The sequence below is a fragment of the Girardinichthys multiradiatus genome, chromosome 8 (assembly GCF_021462225.1).
Source record: "Girardinichthys multiradiatus isolate DD_20200921_A chromosome 8, DD_fGirMul_XY1, whole genome shotgun sequence".
NCBI classification, from domain to species: Eukaryota; Metazoa; Chordata; class Actinopteri; order Cyprinodontiformes; family Goodeidae; genus Girardinichthys; species Girardinichthys multiradiatus.
In genome coordinates, this window is record NC_061801.1 from 42,708,272 (window position 1) to 42,726,852 (window position 18,581).

Sequence of the window (18,581 nt, forward strand, 5' to 3'; positions counted from 1 at the left end):
AACAAAGAAAACTTTTATTTGGAACATAAAAAAAAAACCTTTAATGTGAAGGATTCGACAGGAATAACAGCCAACCTTTCACAATAAAAACATCGTTTTTCACTAATCATGGGACCTCTCAGAGCGCCCCGTCCCTCATGTTGGCAACCACCATCCTACAGTACTGACACAGAGATATTCTGGGAAATGAAGTCACATCATAAAAAAGTTTTTACACAGAATCTAAGAAGTTTTGACAAAAGAAACTATTTTGGAAATGGACGTTAACACTGACGATGTCATCCTGTAGTTTCTTTGATATTCATACATAATTCCAAATTGAACAGGAAAACAGTCACAGCCCCTGCAGACTGTCAAAATTAAAGCCTTCAGTACCATGTGATCACCTGCGGTACCGGCCCCTCTCCTTGTCCCTCTCTCTCTCCCTGTCTCTGTCCCTCGCTCGATCTCGCTCACGGTCCCGCCGAGGCCCACCGCGGTCCCGCTCACGCTGCCGCTCGCGCTCACGCCTACTGCTCACCACTGCCTGGGTCCGCCGCAGGAAGTCGTCCACCCGCATGTCGTAGTCGTGCTGCAGCACAGCAACAGGAAACAGGAATAGTGGTAGTGAGACGGCGCATTATGTTTAACCAGCAAGGTGTCTGTCTGACCCGCAACGTCTAGCCAATAAGATCAGATCAGTAGGGTCGGATCAATTTACACCGTCAGTGGTTTCACTTAGAACTAGAGCAGAACTTACCGGACTGGAGGCAAAGGCGCGATGCTGCGGCACACGTTGTTTATCTCTAAAGCGAGGAGGCGGAGCCTCATGTGGTGCCAGGGAGGGGTGGTGGTGGTGGAAGGCCTGGTGAGGGGGGGGGCGGGGGGTGGCTGTGGTGGTAGTAGGGGGGGTGATGGGGGGGCTGCTGCTCCACATTAGGGTACGCCGCCTGTCAAGAAAAACAGTCATTCAGAATGACCAGCTAATCAATAGGCGGTACTTAAACGGACCTCTGCATCTCACAGTAGAACCAAAAAAGGCTCTACTGTGGTTCTACTGATACCACAAGAACTACCTGGAGCCTTTAGTTATGCCACAGAAACTATTCCTGCAAATGATCCAATCAGCTGCTTCTTCCACCGAAATGGTTTCAGTACTGAATTGGTGATACAGCTTACTGGACCACAGGAAAGAACCGCTTTCTTCAGAAGCTGGAGGCGGGCTCATGGGAAACAGCAGCCAATCAAAACGCTGTGAGCGCCGCAATTAACCCTGGAGTTTAGCTTGACCTCTGACTGGTTCAATTTTAAACCGTTAAAACACAACGTTTCAACAAGAATAAAGTATTAGATCAGCACCAGAACAATAGAACCTGACTGTCTCTGATCTTCCTGCAGATTCAGTGGGTCAGTGACTCGCTAACAGCTGGTTATTTTCCACTGGACCCAGAAACCTTTAGACTCAGATCTTTAACACTGTTGGTCCTTTAATATCTCCAGGTGGTTTTATTAAATCAGACTCTAAAGTTGTTCAAGTCCGGTTCTCCAGCTGCTGGTGCTGATCAGAGATCAGCCGGTCAGGACTGTGAAGCATTCAGCAGCATCGCTGCTTGGTTCAGTGTTGATAAGCTACGGTGGTCATGTTAGAGGTTCTGTTATACTGAGAGACCTGATGTTATTAATGAGGTTAAAGTGTCTCCATGAACTGTGGACCTTCACATGGATCAACCAATAACAGGGTGAGACGGTTAGAACCACGTAGCTCCAAGGTGGGGGAAAAGAAACTGGCTCCAGCACCACCCCTGGTTAAGAACTGGACCCTCTTTGTTGGAAACACCCCATCATAGGAGACGTTAGGTACTGGCCCCTCCTCCAAGGTCCGCATGTCAGCTGAGTGTGCTCAACATGCTAACAACGTGTTTGGTGATCTATTCAGTCGTACCAGAGTCTGCCAGGGAGCTGGAGGCCCAACGTTGTGGTGGTAGTCCCTCATGTAGTCATAGGACTGAAACAGGTGAACACAGGTTAACGTCATACAGGTGAACAAGCTGACATGACGCTGTAAAAATGCAGCACACAGCAACAGACTCACCCCGTTGAGGAACACGTCTCGCCTGACATTGGAAAATCTCCTGCGGAGTTTAAAACAAACCATCAATTCACGTGAAACTCTGTATCTGAAATACGAACTGTGGCACCGCCCACTGCCAGGTGAGCGATGCATCTTACCTGTCCACCGGCTGGCTCCGTAGATCCGGGATGAACCCTGATGATGAATTAAAGTTAAACAGTAGTAAAGGTTGTCAGCAAGAGCTGTGACAGCTGGCAATATAGCCTGGTGGCTGAACTAGCAGGTCAAGCTAACTGTTGAAATAAAGCATCCAGTATGAAGCACCTGCTCGCTGGTTGAAGTCCGGCGGACCTTCAGCTCGTGGTCTCTTCCTGCCATGCAGGTCATACTCTTCTGGTCGACGCCTATGTAAACAAGTTCACAATTAAGAAACACACACAGACAGAGACTCTCACACACACACACACACACACACACACACACAAATATACATTAAAGGCAGACACCAACATTCCCTGAGCATCGTCTGCAGGCACCTGAACAGAGAAGCAGGATCAGAGTAACTAGGTGTGTACATCCTACATGTCTGGCATCTGTTGTCATGGTGATCAACCCTGATGAGCGACCTGCTGAAGTTATTGTTTAATCCTGTCACCATGGTGACAGCACTATGAATGTGAAGTTACCTTCAGAAACTCTGATCCTGCTCCACACAGACACCTGCTCACATTACCGTCCTCACACTGGCTGTTACTGGTCCCACTGGTCCTCCTGTTGGTTGGATCTACAGGCCTCTGATCCAGATTCTGGTTCTGTTTCTGACCCTGGCTCTAGTCAGCTGATTACAGTTGCTTCACGCTCTCTCATGCACACAGTGATAAGGAAAATAAAGAAGCCTCTGGAAGGACAACATACCGCTGCTTGTGTTGTTATGGGGGCAACATTTTCTAACAAACAGTTTCTCTCCTCATCAAGTCCATTTTAAGGCTTTTAAAGACCCTCTTATTTTGAAAGGGTGAGAGGATGATGGTGATGATGATGGTGCAGTCCTGTTAATCAAAACTGAAAGCCCCGCCCCGCCCTCTCCATACCAACAGTCCTGAAAGAGAAACAACCAGTGAGTGGCGTTTCTGCCTGGCGTCCGTCGGGTTCTCCCCCCCCACACCGTCAGATTTAGTCCTTCAGCGACACACACACCCCCACAAACATCAGTCTGACTCAGTGTGTGAACGCGCAGGAGGAGGGGGGACAACAATGTCCTTTCACGTGAGGGTGGGGCTCATTCTGTCTGTCCAACTTTTTCAGTCCTTCATTTCTGTAATTTACCTTACAGAAAGCCCCGCCCCCGGGGACACCCACCTGCTCAAAAGCCAGAAACAGTTCTACCCCGCCCACCCTGCCCCATCAGTCCAGCCATCGTCCTTTCTGGTTTTATTCTGAAAGGTCAGCCACAGTCCGACTACCCGCCAAACATTTCTCAACTCCTGAAGGATCAACTTCCTGCAAAGACAAAGATCTTACAGAGAAATGAATTTCCTTCCTGTGGCGTTTGAAGTTAAAAACCGAAGGCTGATGTTGCATCATTAATTAGAAACTGACATGCCGAGCAGCATGTCTCAGCGTGTTGCTGAAATCAAAACAAAATTTTACTTCAGATTCAATTAATCTGACATCAGCTGGTGAACGCAGCAGAGGAATTCTACTTCCTGCCTGACTCAAAAGCTTCAACCAGATGCAAAACGGCCGGCGCTCCGGGAAGACTCCAAGAAACAACAACAACCAGAGATCGGCTTCCGGAAGCTAGCCGCCGGCTGCATGCAGAGGCCGTCTCCGTGGTCCAGCAGCAGGTGGCGCTGTGGTTGCAGCAGAAGAACAGGAAGCGGGGGAAGGAGCTTGATGATTGGCTAACCTTCCCGGTTCGCGCTGCGGCGGTCGGCCTCGAGGCCGTAGCTCTGACGGGGTCTGATGCTTGTGACGAATGCGACGAGCCACGTGGTGAACATCCACGCTCTCGTCCAATGGGAACAGGGCACAGAGCTGAGCGCCGACCTTTGGTTGGATCTCCTGAAAGACCAAAAAATGTAAGATGAATGTTAAGGAAAAACCTTTTGTTGAGAACAAATCACGACCGGAACCAGAAGAAGCTGACCTGTCCGTCTCGTCCGATTTTAACGGGCTTGTGGTCGTTCCAGGGGTTGGATAGATGAGCCGTCTTGAGGAAAGGAAGCTCCCTCCTAGAAACACAAACATCTAGAGTTTATTTAACGGAAAAACTTGTAAATAAATTTTAACAGAACCTACTGGCCCTGGTCCAACAAGCCCCAAAATGTTATGGTTCTTTTACTAACAGAGACCAAAGGTTATTGGTCCTGGAGCGACCCAGATCAACAGGTCCAACAGATCAAGATCTAGTGTAAAATAGTAATAAGACCTTTAAATCCATATGAAACGTAACAGAATCTTCTGCATCAGTGGATTAGTTTAACGTTTGGTACCGTAACCAAGCCTGAAGATCCTGGTACCATTGGTCACCTGTAACCTTTCAATACACCTGCTGAGGCAAAGCTGGCCAACCAGGAAGCAGTTTACCTGCACAGCCAATCAATCTTGAAGACTCCTCCGAGCATTTTGGCGTTCATCCCGGCAGGAAGAACCCAGTGGATCGGAGAACCACCATGATGAGACTCCGACGACAAACGAGCAAAACCTATAGGAAGCAGAAAGCCAATGAAAGCAGTGAAGAGAGGAGAGGACTACAGCTCCAGGGTGAGCGCTGAAGATACCTTGAAACTTTCCGCTCTCCCTCACAGAGAAGATGAGGATGACGCTTCGAGCCGACTGAAAGGCAGCATTCAGCTTCTTCTCATTGACCGGCAGCGTGGACCAGACTCCCTGCGCGTCAGTCACAGAATCATCATCACCACAGAGAACAACAACACATTAAACTCCAGGAGAACCTAAACCATAGAAACAGGAGCAAAACCCTAGAAAGACAGGAACCAGCTCTAGAACTGCAGTTCCACAGAACCAGAACAGACGGACAGAAAGCCTGCAGGCGACTACCAGGAAAAAGCAACAGAACCTAAACGGGACCAGCACACAGAGCTCGGTACCAACACAGACACAGGGGAATAGGTGAACCTAAAGGACCAACGGTGGAACTACGGGGGACCGCAGCAGGAAGAACAGGGGGCCTACAGGGGACAATGGATTGGGGACATATGGGGCCCTCCACCGTATGAAGTGGGGGAACCTGAACAGGTTTGGAGAACAGGAGCAAACCTTTGCTTTAGCCAGAGAAACGTTCTCATGGTTGTTGCTCTTGATGAGGAAGAACCGGGCATCTTGAAGAATGTATCGCAGCTTACTGGTTGGACCTACAAAAACACAGGGACTTGTTACTGGATCAGGTCAGTGGTGTCGGTTCTGGTTCAGTAAAAGCATGTTCTTACTCTCCATTCCTTTCCGAACAGCCCGAACAGACGAGGACAACTTCTCTCGCTTCTTCTCTGATCCTTTCAAAATAAAAGCACAGGACTGTGTCAAAGTAAAGTTTGGCTGCTTTGGAAATAAACACACGTTGCCATGGTTACCTGAAGCCTCAGAGGCGGAGCCTGAGTGTGCCGACTCGCCATCAGAGAAACTGACCGAGGAGGCAGAGCGAGAATCTCCTGCCTCGCTCCGGGTATCATAGTCATTTCCGTCACCGCCATGACGCTCATCATATTCTTCCTCTTCCTCCTCCTCCTCTTCCTCCTCCTTCTCTCCTTCCTCTTCCTCCTCCTCTTCCTCCTCCATGCCCTCCTCTCCTTCTTCCTCCTGATTGTCTTCCTCCTCCTCTTCCTCCACATGGGAGGCAGCTGTGGAGGAGCTGCCCGACGCTGGCTCTGAGCTGTACTCAGCCTCCTCCTCTGATTGGTCTTCACCGTGCGGGGAGGGGCTCGCTCGCCTTTCATCGCGCCGCAGCTTCTAAACACAAACAGGAAGTGAATGTGATTGTCTGAAAGCCTAGCAGTAATGTGCATGCCTCTACTGTGAACAGCATTACCCGACTCAGACCCTCCAGGCCCCTCTGGGACTCTCTGCGCCGTCCCTCCTCTGCCACACGACCCCGGGGCCCTTCCCGGGCTCCCTCCCGTACTGCTCGCCGCCTCTTTCGCTCCTCATAGTAGTCATGATGATAGGCAGTGGTGTGGCGGCTACGAGGACTAGAGACCTTCTTAGAGGACAACGATGAGCCTAGTCCCCTCTTACTGGATGCTGATGATCTGGAGGGGGCGTGGCCTGAAGAAGGGCGGAGCCTCTTAAGATCCTGGCTGCTAGAGCGCTCGCTCTTCCTCTTTGTTCCTGACAGACCAGAAGGCTAACATGTCACACCTGCCTCACAAATCAGAACCGTGTTCAGAGGAGAACCATCTAATCAATGTGAGGTGTTGATCAGATTACAACGCTCTCTGAGCTCAGATTAACAAATCCAATTCACTCAGAGTCAATCAGTGAGTCGGGCCGTCACCGGTGATACTCTTCACCAAACCGCCAGTAGTACCACCAGCAGTATAAGGTGTAGTTCTTTGTACAGCAGGAGTTCTCAAACTTAATGTTCAAAAGTCCAAATCTTATTTCTGATGAACGGTCCAGAACTACTAGGGATGAGCAAAGAACCGAGCAGAACTGACTCTAAGCTGGGCTAAGTTGCAACAGCAAAATACAACCAGCTCTCTATCTTTTAGATTTAAACTGGACCGACTTCGTTCCTTTTCAAGACTCCTTATTTTTCACATGAATGAACTTAAAGTGCAGCAAGACTCAATAACATAAAAACAGCAAAGAAATAAATCTGATTTTATTATTTGTCAAATTCTGTTTTCATTTTTCATAGTTCCATGTATTATAAAAGGAAAACATTCTTTACATCATCATGGGACGTCCTCCACCGGATCTGGACTCAGTTTTTGCTGCACTAGTCCAGAAAACAATTCAGGAACATCACATCAAAAACAAATCGATGCTCTTTTCTAGAGCATCGAAGGCAGTTGAAACCCTGCAGGCAGACACTAAACAAAACTCCAGCGCATCTCAGACGGTTCCGTCACCAGCTGCTCTTCGTGTAAATACTACGTGCCACATTCCATGTATGCATGTTCTCTTTTTCTAGAAGTGTTTTTAGATTTTGTTGGTGTCTATAACCTACATGTGTATCAGCTAAATGTCATTATGATGACAATAAAGACTCTTGAATCATAGGGTCCATGCAATCAGCTTAGAAGGAACTGGATGTTTTTATGAGGCTCCTAAAATCAGCTGTCAGTTATCTGCAAGAGTCGCTATAAACTAGAAGGACATGTTTCAATTGGAAGGTAGGACACTGTCCTTTTGGTAAAATAATAATAATAATTTCCCCCTTTAGTATAAAACTATCCACAAATATTCCGTCAATAAATTCTACCTTCAGAACCAATAAAAATGATCAGGATGAACTCTGTGATCCTTCTTTGAAAACATGGGTTCAGCAAAGCTGCTATAAAGATTCAGCAAGACGTTCATCATTTATCAAGAAATGACGACCTGATCCAGTAAAAACTGCTACAAAAGAGTCCAGAAACATGCATCTCACTCTGCTCAGGACCTCTGCTGAGGAAGGAGTTTATCGTAGCAGCAGACCAACGCTAGCTTGTTTCCTCTGTAATAACCGGCTCTGGGGTCTGTTCCCTGTAAGATGCACGCCTACACAATCACGCACCACTAGCACATTGAAAATCTATGCAGCGCATAAAATACAATTCTACAAGAACTGTTAATTAGACCAATACTACTTCCTTCTGTACCATTTAGCAACGTAACTCAGGGTGTATTGACACCAGAAAAGTTCTTTGGTCCGAACTTTATTTTTTCATTTGGTGCGGTTTGTTTTCACATTGTGAAAAAGTGAACTATCACTTGTAAACAAAGCCACGCGGGTGACGATCATTGTTCCCACTGTGACTTTGAAACGTTGCATTTATAATGTTGGAACCCCGTCGGAGAACGTGTGCTGAACGCCGACGTTCTCTACGTGCAACAAGCCGGTAGTGTTGCTAAGCAACACACAGCTTATCAGGTGTAATTATCTTACAACACACCTTTGCTACCGGCTACGGTGGCTTTTTATGTCCAAAGAGACGTACGCTTTTTGTAGTTGGTTCGGATCGGGGCCGGTTTGTATTCAGACCATAAGCGAACCACACCAGAGTCCGTTTGGAAGCGGACCGAGACCCACCTTTTGAGGTGGTCTCGGTCCGGACCAAGGGGGGAAACGAACTCTGGTCCGTTTAAAGCGGACCAAAAGGTGCAAGTGTGAATACACCCTCAGTGACAAGTGTCCAGCCAATGATACAACATGGTTCACTTACACTACGCAGCCAATCATAGCATAGACAGTGCTTGCGTATGCCCTGCTCATACACGCCGCGCAGGTTAGCCAAATTAACAACAGAGCGGCAGAGTTAAGAAACGCAAACGCTGACCCCTTATCATGGCGAAACGAACAGGCCAAAGCAAAAAAGAAATGCAGCTCTTTTAAGATAGACTGGCTGTCGCAATATGTGCAAACAGAAGAACAAACGGTGAAACTGGATGAGACTTTTTCTTTTTTGAGTGAGAACGGTGAGAACTCTGCAAAAGATCCAACGAAGCCAAAGTAGCAAGCGAGTTTTCAGACGGAAAAATGTGGACTGAATGGAAGTTGGACTACCTCAAGCTTCACATTCAGCAGAAAGGTCATTTGAAAGCTGTTGGAATTGTATGATCAGAAAGGAGATTGGTACATTATTGCAGGAGAGCGCATTTTAAGCCAAATCACTTATAATAAAAGTAAACTAATGGAAATTGCTGCTGTAATTGGATTCTTTTAACAAGCCATGTAACTTGCCATGATTCCAGGTTTTGAACAGGAGTGATACTGCTGTGTGGCCACAGCGTGCACATCTGGTGTTGCTCACAGTGGTCCTCAGGGAGCTCATGTGTATGCCCAGGCACATGAAAACTTAGAGGGAACATTGGCTCTGGGTGATGATTCTGATCAGAACATCTTCTCTTTGCAGCTCCAAATAATTGTGTGAGGTCAGAACCTACCATGAGAGCAGTTTTCCTACTTCATATACAAAGTGGTTTGCTTTGCAGGTCGTAGTTATTAATGAACAAAGTTCTGCTGCAGTTGGGTCTCTATTAGACAGCTGTTGGTGTGAGGAAGAACTGAGCTTTAGCTGACTGGGTCAGAACAGACAGGCTGTTAGATAACACCAGACAGGATGTGCTCTTTTTTACTGAGCTTTATCTGGTTCACCTAAAAAACACTTTGATCTTTGTTAAATCAAATGTACAAATGACCAAATTATACTACATTTTGATATATTCCATGATTCTACTTTTTTCCCTAATGCCCTGGATCCAGATTCACGTTCCCCTCAGTCTGGATGTGGACTGGAGTCCAGACTTTGGGAAGGCTGGTGTATGGTGTCACTCTGTGTGTAGTACCTTTCTTGTCACTGATGTCGCGCTCGGTCTCGGGGTTGTACAGCTCGTCATCCTGATCTGGAGCTTCAGTCAGTAGATCCTCCAGAACGTTGAGTTCTCCATCTGAAACAGGAATGATGGTTGGGATCATAGTTACTCTGACAACATACAGCTTTACAGTACTATAGAATAATACACCAAGTACTCCAAAGTACTATGGATCGCTACACAGATTAGTACGGAATACTACATCAGGAATCTATTACTAATAAACAGTTCCAGTTCTGACGTCCCTCATGAACCACAACTATAGACCCGTCTTTGATATAAGGTGTGCTTCTATACAAACATGTTACTTATACAAAGACGTGACCGTGTTGCTAATGCTAATATCTAGCAGTTCACCTTTGTCCCTGTGTCTGGTAATGACCAGCTATTGGTCAGAGACACATGCTAGGGTTTCCAAATAGTTTTCACCCACCTTTCCATGACCTGATGTCACATCGTCATGTTATTGATTATGTAGCAACAACCTGTTTTAGGGGGAAGTCAGAATTTGTTCCTGCATCTACAGTTGGACTGTTTCCACCCACATGCCAACCAACTGCAACTGAAGGGACATCAGTAATGAGAACAGTCATTAGATCGAGCAAACTACAAAAAAAGGCAGCAGGGCCGAACTCAATTGGTGGCAGTGGCGGGCAGAATTGGCAGTTCTGGTGGCAGGAGCTGCCAATACTGCCAGCCACTGCCACAAATTGAGCTTGCTGTCTCTCAAAAAAGGAGAGAAGTCTTACTCTTGAAGCAAAGCATGCTGGGAAATTCTGTTTTAAAACAGCCATCTTGTTACAAAAATAAATGCAAACCTTTCCTCACTGCCCTGTTTTTTGATATAGATGAGAAATCTGGCGTCCAGATTCTAGCCTGACTGAATAACTATTTCTGCTTTTTAAAAACAAATAAAGCAAACAAAATGTTCTATATAAAATTGCTAACACTAAATTAAGAAATATAAATAAAATAAGAAATATTGACAATATTGTGCAAAGGTTCCCGGATTAATTTCGTGTCTCGCTCACTAAGCAGCAGCAGCTTTTACTGTCCGGATCAGTATGGAGGTGTTTTCAAAGTTTTATTTTTATTTATTCATCTCCGGTAGATGAAGAGCGTATGAAAATAAACTGAAAAACGTAATCAAGCAAAGACCTGGCAAACGACCCTTCAGTGGATTCTCTGGTTTGCTGTGTTAACAGCATTATATGATGCAGTTTGTATTGTGTAAGCTATGGATCATCACTGATTTTATCACTACATTTTGGCCTCAGTGGTGCATAACTTAAATTTAAGCGTAATCAACTTTAAAAAACAAATAAAAGGATTTCTCCTCTGGAAATAATCGGTCATGGACTGAATATATTGTTATTAATCTGGAACAAAGACGTCGCCGTTTTGCTAATGCTAATAGCTGTCATTAGCAGCTAGCAGCTTTAGCTCCGTGCGTTTTTCGGTCAGGTTATTATCAGGTGCACACATCAGGTGTTAGTCAGCTTGGGGCTAGGTATACTTGCGGGTATTTCGCAGGTATTGGTCGTTAATCAACGAATACGTCACCGTGATAGTAAAGCTAACAGCTAACGCCTCACCTTTGTCTTCGCGCCGGTCGGCCGCCATGAAGCACCCACTGACGTCCTTCTGTCTCGCTCACAGAGAACTCAAAGGGACCAAATGGTTTAACTGGAATTAACTGTAACAAACCAATAAAATGACCAGAAGAACCATCTGAACGAGCCAAATGGCGGACTGCGTCTTCTTCTTCTTCTTCTTCTGGTGTACTGGTGGTGGGCAAAAAACCTCAGGTGTGCCTTACTGCCACCAACTGGTATGGAGTGTGGTTCGTGATCTCTATATTACAAAATACCTAATCAAATTCCAAAAAATAACTCAATTCTTTTTAAAAACCGTATAAGAATTTGTATCTGTTTGCTTACTAATTTCCTTTGTAATATTTATATTATATTGAACGTTACTTTAATTTTCTCAAATTCTCTGATAGATCTTTCTGTTTCATATTTCTGACAATCTAATATAAAATGTTCTATTGTTTCACTTTCCCCACAATGGTCACATTTTCCTGTCTTATGTTGTTGTATTTTAAAAAGTGTACTGTTCAGTCCTGTGTGTCCAAATCTTAATCTTTTTTCCCTTCCTTCCTTTCTGCTCCTTCTTCCAGTTCTTATTTCTCCTACTGACTTTTTAATCCTATAAAACCGTCTTCATTACTCTCGCTAACCCACTTTTTCAGCCATTCTTTCTTCAGTTTTTGTTTGATAATGCTCCTTGCCTCTAATTTACTAAAATGGACTGTAATGAACTGTAAAATTTATATGGTTATGAGCTGCCTTCTTAGCCATCCTATTTGCCATTTCATTTCCTTTTAATCCGGTATGTGTTGGTTTACAAATTCCGTTGTTAAACACATCCATTGTATTCTAAATAATGTAAGCTGCATTTTTAATAAAATATCTGGCCTGCTATCTGAATGATTATGTTTTAAAGTCATTAATATGGAGTGGAATGTCACCTCTCTGGTGGGGAAGGAGCTTGAGTTGGTGCGTGAGGTAGAGAGGTGGCTCTGGCTCTGGAACCAGTCTCCTTGAGATGGGCTGGACATAATTGGGCATACTGCTTGCCCCCCATTTCGGCGCCTGTACGTTGGGGTTCACCCCAGTGAATGAGAGGGTAGCCTCCCTCCGCCTACGGGTGGGGGGACGGGTTCTGACTGTTGTTTGTGCTAATGCACCAAACAGCAATTCAGACCACCCACCCTTTTTGGAGTTCTTGGAGAGGGTGTTGGAGAGCGCCCCACCGAGCGATTCCCTTTTTCTGCTGGGGGACTTCAACGCTCACATTGGCAATGACAGTGACACCTGGAGGGGTGTGGTTGGGAGGAATGGCCCTCCCGTTCTGAACCCGAGTGGTGTTTTGTTATTGGACCTCTGTGCTCGTCATGGATTGTCCATAACTAACACAGGGTTCAAGCATAAGGGGGTCCATATGTGCTCTTGGCACCAGGACACAGTAGGCCGCAGTTCAATGATCGACTTTGTTGTTGTGTCATCTGATCTGTGGCTGCATGTCTTGGACATTCAGGTGAAGAGGGGAGCGAACCTTTCCACTTACCACTACCTGGTGGTGAGCTAGCTCCAATGGTGGGAGAGAATGACGGTCAGACCTGGCAGACCCAAACGAATCTTGAGGGTCTGCTGGAAACGCCTGGCAGAGTCTCCCGTGAGGCGGAGCTTCAACTCCCACCTCAAGGAAGCTTCAAACACATTCCGGGGGAGGTGGGGGACGTTGAGTCCGAGTGGACCACTTTCCGCACCTCCATTGCTGAGGCGTCTTACCGGAGCTGTGGTTGCAAGGTTGTTGGTGCCTGTCGCGGCGGCAATCTTCGAACCCACTGATGGACACTGTCGGTGAGGGATGCTGTCAGGCTGAAGAAGGAGTCCTATCGGGTCTTTTTGGCCTGTGGGACTCCGGAAGCAGCTGATGGGTACCGGCAGTCCAAGCGGCATGCGGGAGGAGTCTGGAGAGGCCATGCAAAACGAGTTCCGTACGGCTTCGAGTCAATTCTGGTCCACTATCCGGTGTCTACCCACTGTTTAATGTGGATGCCGGTCAGACGTGGCAGACCCAAACGAATCTTGAGGGTCTGCTGGAAACGCCTGGCAGAGTCTCCCGTGAGGCGGAGCTTCAACTCCCACCTCAGGGAATCTTCAAACACATTCCGGAGGAGGTGGGGGACGTTTGTTTAAAGTGGGGAGGGTGTGCTGTTGACCTCAACTCGGGATGTTGTGGGTCAGTGGGCGGAGTACTTTGAAGACCTCCTCCATCCCACCGACACGTCTTCAACTGAGTAAACGAAGCCTGGGGACCTTGGGGCGGGTTATCCAATCTCTGGTGCTGAGGTCACCGAGGTGATTAAAAAGCTCCTTGGTGGTAAGGCCCCGGGAGTGGATGAGATTCGCCCGGAGTTCCTTAAGGCTCTGGATGTTGTAGGGTTGTGCTGGCTAAAGCGACTCTGCAGCATCGAATAGACATCGGGGGCAGTTCCACTGGATTGGCAGAGTGGGTGGTGGGCCCCCTATTCAAAAAGGGGGACCTTAGAGTGTGTTCCAACTATAGGGGAGTCACACGCTTAAGCCTCCCTGGTAAGACCTATTCGGGGGTTCTGGAGAGGAGAGTCGATCGGATAGTTGAACCTCGGATTCAGAGGGAACAGTGAGATTTTCGTCCTGTCTATGGAACATTGGACCAGTTCTACACCCTCAACAGGGTCCTGGAGGGTTCATGGGAGTTCACCCAACCAGTCTACATGTGCTTTGTGGACTTGGAGAAGGCGTTCGACCGTGTCTCTCGGGGAATCCTGTGGGGGGTACTCTGGGAGTATGGGGTACCAGGCCCTTTGAAATGGGCTGTTAGGTCCCTGTATGACCGGTGTCAGAGCTTGGTCCACATTGCCGGCAGTAAGTCGGACTCATTTGTGAGGGTTGGACTCCGCCAGGGCTGCCCTTTGTCACCGATTCTGTTCATAACTTTTATGGACAGAATTTCTAGGCGCAGCCAAGGTGTTGAGGGGATCCGTTTGGTGGCCTTAGGATTGCGTTTCTGCTTTTTGCTAACCAAGCGACCTTCCTGCTGAAGTGCAACCAAATGCATGCATAAAGAAAGCAGTAATTAGATGCCAGGTGTCTTACTTAAAGACTTAAAGCTTAACGTGTTATTATTGTTTTTACCATTATAAGATGAATTCTGTGAAGAATTGTTCACTCTGAGTGAACATGCAAGCTGTCTGGAAACAGATTACATTAGGGAAAAGTTCTTGGCGAGAGGAAAAGACTAATGAGCTTGTTAGTGCAGTTCAGCCAGGAAATCTCATGACTGCAGCCAGGTCAACGTGACATTAGAAGTTTTGCATCCAGATAAGTAATGAGAATGTGGTTGTAAACGGTCACGTAGGCCAATCTGATTTTGTCCAGATGTCTGGCTGGAGTGTATTCCCAGAAAAGTAGAGAAAAGCAATGTTGTGGATGCCAAGAAAGTTTACATAAATGAGGTTGATAATTTCAATTGGTCAAGAGGACCCCAATACACACCAATGCTTTGTATCTGTATAAAAAATGCTCTGTAGGAACTGAGGGCTGGGATTCTTTGGGATTTTGAATGAAGATGTATTCAGAAATGTTTTCGGAATAAAATGTCCCCCGCGTCAGCTCTTGAGAGGAAACCAGTTGTCTCTTCATCATTTTTAAATTAGTAAACTTTCTTTTCCTAAAAATCCTGTGGCAGGCTTCATCTTGCTACACATTCTTATTGATTTTACTCACCATTGCTTGTTTTGTTTTATAATCAATTAATTTCTAAAAACTGGATTTCTTTTAAAGACTTTAAATGCTTTATTTCTTAACTTTATTACTTCTCTACATTCATTTGTCCACCATGGTACCATTCTCGTATCACACTGTCTTCCTCCAGTCTTTATTGGATTTTCTGTAGCTTCTAATTTAATTATTTAAATATTATTGGACATAAAAATGGATGTAAATATTATTTACATCCATTTTTATGTCTAATTTTTCAAGATTCTGTTGACTCAAATATTAAAAATATTTTCCAGTCTCCTGTTGGGACCCTAGCCATGGGTTACAACATTAAAAGCCAGTTTGAACTTTTCGCATTAACCTACTTCCAGCTCAGGCCAGGAAGAGGAGCAGTCAGAGCTGAACAAAAATACCGTGTTCCAACATGGCGGTATCTTTCCATGCGGATCTCAGACAAGAACTGGACAGGAGAGGCACCATGTGCGTATGTCTTCTTGCTGGGAAGCACACGACTCTTCAACTTAGATCCAAAAGTTTCTGCAATCATTACGATCGCATTCAACAAAGTTAAGTAATGATTTGCTGCTTGAGTATCCGGGATTCATTCATATAAAGGGTGTAATGAGACAAGTGTGGCTTGAATTTTCTTCTGAGGCCTCCAGAAGCAGCCCTAATTGAAGCGGATATCCCCCACGGCCTGGAAAAGGAGGCCAGGACCGCATCACACGCCTTCCATCCAAGATGACGCCGCAGATGGTCGCCTCGGCGTGTTGGTGCGCATTGTTTTGTTCGGTTTTTTGCTTTAAAACGGTCTTCTGTGATGGTACCCGGAGCTCTCTCACCAGAGAAGAACTCGTGAACATCAGGGCTGCTACACCAGAGGAGCTATTTCCAACTTTTCTGCCTACTGCTCTGGAATTTTTGGACATTCTGGTCAAAGGTGCGCTCACCTTTGTTCACGCGGTGAAACGCCGGAAGAGAGGGAAACGGGCTGGGGTGCTGGTACGACTTCGCCAGCGTGGACTACGAACACCGTTACCTGGAATATTTCTCTCTAACGTGCGCTCATTCCCAACAAAATTGACGAACTACAACTGCTGTTGGGGAAAAACAGGGACTTTTATTCATCGGCAGTTTTGTGCTTCACGGAGACGTGGCTGTGTGGATTAATACCTGACTCTGCGCTGCAGCTGGCAGGATTCCAGCTCTACAGAGCGGACAGAGACACGGAACTCTCTGGCAAAGCGAAAGGTGGAGGAATCTGTTTTTACCTCAACAGTGGTTGGTGCAACAACGTGACAGTGATTCAGCAGCACTGTTCTCCAGACCTGGAATCCTTCATCATAAACTGTAAGCCTTTCTATTCCCCCCGTGAGTTCGCTTCGTTCATCCTGGTCGGTGTTTACATCCCGCCGCAAGCTAACGTGCAGGTCGCACAGCGCATGCTCGCCGACCAGATACTGAGTGTGGAGCGGACCAACCCGGACTCCTTAGTAATCGTCGTTGGTGACTTTAACAAAGGTAATCTCACCCACGAACTCCCCAAATATAGACAGTTTATAAAATGTCCGACCAGAGAGGACAACATTCTGGATCACTGTTACACCACCATCAGAGACGCTTATCACGCCGTCCCACGTGCTGCACTGGACCAATCCGACCACATCATGGTCCACCTGATTCCTGCATACAGGCAGAAACTAAAGCTCTGCAAACCTGTTGTGAGGACGACAAGGAAGTGGAGCAGTGAGGCTGTGGAGAATCTCCAGGCGTGTTTAGGCTGTACAGACTGGGATGTGTTCAGGACTACTACCAACAGTCTGGACGAGTACACAGAGGCTGTGACTTCCTACATCAGCTTCTGTGAGGACAGCTGTGTACCATCATGCACCAGGGTGAGTTACAACAACGACAAACCCTGGTTCACAGCTAAACTCAGAAGGTTAAGACTGGATAAGGAAGAGGCATTCAGGAGTGGGGACAAAGACATATACAGAGAGGCAAAGTACAAGTTTGGCAAGGCAGTGAAAGAGGCCAAACGACTGTACTCTGAGAAGCTCCAAAACCAGTTCTCAGCCAACGACTCTGCGTCTGTCTGGAAAGGGCTCAAGCAAATCACCAACTACAAGCCGAAAGCCCCCCACTCCATCAACGACCGACGCCTCGCCAACGACCTGAACGAGTTCTACTGCCGCTTTGAAAGACAAAGGGACAGTCCTGCAACCATCCCCCACGACGCCCCCCAACAGCTGCAGCCACAATCCACCACCCCCATCTCTTCAACCTCAAGAGGGGCCTTGGCATCTCCAACCCCCACCCTGAAGTTCCCCCCCACCAGCCCCCTACCCACGCCGAGGACGGCTCTTTCCATCCAGGAGAGGGACGTCAACAAACTCTTCAGGAGACAGAACCCCCGGAAAGCTGCTGGTCCGGATTCTGTCTCACCAGCCAGCCTGAAGCACTGCGCTGATCAGCTGTCTCCAGTCTTCACAGACATTTTTAACACCTCACTGGAGACATGTCATGTGGCAGCCTGCTTCAAGTCCTCCACCATCGTCCCTGTTCCCAAGAAGCCAAGGACCACAGGGCTTAATGACTTCAGACCCGTCGCCCTGACCTCTGTGGTGATGAAGTCCTTTGAGCGCCTTGTGCTCTCACACCTAAAAGACATCACCGACCCCCTCCTGGACCCCCTGCAGTTTGCCTACAGAGCCAACAGGTCTGTAGATGATGCAGTCAACCTAGCCCTTCACTTCATCCTCCGGCACCTGGACTCCACAGGAACCTATGCCAGGATCCTGTTTGTGGATTTCAGCTCTGCCTTCAACACCATCGTCCCAGTTCTGCTACAGGAGAAGCTCTCCCAGCTGAGTGTGCCCGACTCCACCTGCAGGTGGATTACTGACTTCCTGTCTGACAGGAAGCAGCGCGTGAGGCTGGGGAAGCACGTCTCTGACTCCCTGACCATCAGCACCGGTTCCCCCCAAGGCTGTGTTCTCTCTCCTCTGCTCTTCTCCCTGTACACCAACAGCTGCACCTCCAGTCACCAGTCTGTCAAGCTTCTGAAGTTTGCGGACGACACCACCCTGATCTGACTCATCTCTGATGGTGACGAATCCGCGTACAGATGGGAGGTGGACCATCTCTGGGACTGGTGCAGCCAGAACAACCTTGAGCTCAACGCTCTAAAGACAGTGGAGATGGTTGTGGACTTCAGGCAGAACCCAGCCCCACCTGCCCCCATCACCCTCTGTGACTCCACAATTGACACTGTGGAATCTTTCCACTTCCTGGGAACCATCATCTCCCAGAATCTCAAGTGGGAGCCAAACATCAGCTCCCTCATCAAGAAAGCCCAGCAGAGGATGTTCTTCCTGCGGCAGCTGAAGAAATTCAACCTGCCAAAGACTATGATGGTGCACTTCTACACAGCCATCATTGAGTCCATCCTCACCTCCTCCATCACCATCTGGTACGCCGCTGCTACAGCCAAGGATAAGGGCAGGCTGCAGCGTGTCATTTGGTCTGCTGAGAAGGTGATTATCAGTAGACTATGTGTCACCATTGTGGTGTCTATCTGGTAGATTGTGTAGTAGCTGGTGTCCATACTTAATTTAAGTGAGCTGTAGGTTTCTAATCAAACCAGTTACACCAGCTGC

General features: G+C 47.2%; 1 protein-coding gene across 1 annotated transcript; it reads right to left on the reverse strand.

The window, feature by feature from the left end:
* ythdc1 (YTH domain containing 1) lies at positions 1-11,394 on the reverse strand. The gene is given in 17 exon segments (XM_047373034.1): positions 1-571; positions 740-854; positions 856-929; positions 1,922-1,984; positions 2,072-2,111; positions 2,209-2,245; positions 2,375-2,454; positions 3,960-4,114; positions 4,200-4,284; positions 4,640-4,757; positions 4,834-4,942; positions 5,333-5,427; positions 5,503-5,565; positions 5,644-6,019; positions 6,099-6,397; positions 9,563-9,664; positions 11,185-11,394. Coding segments are annotated over 17 exon segments (2,028 nt in total). The 5' UTR covers positions 11,213-11,394; the 3' UTR covers positions 1-382.
* Between the last annotated feature and the right edge of the window lie 7,187 nt (positions 11,395-18,581).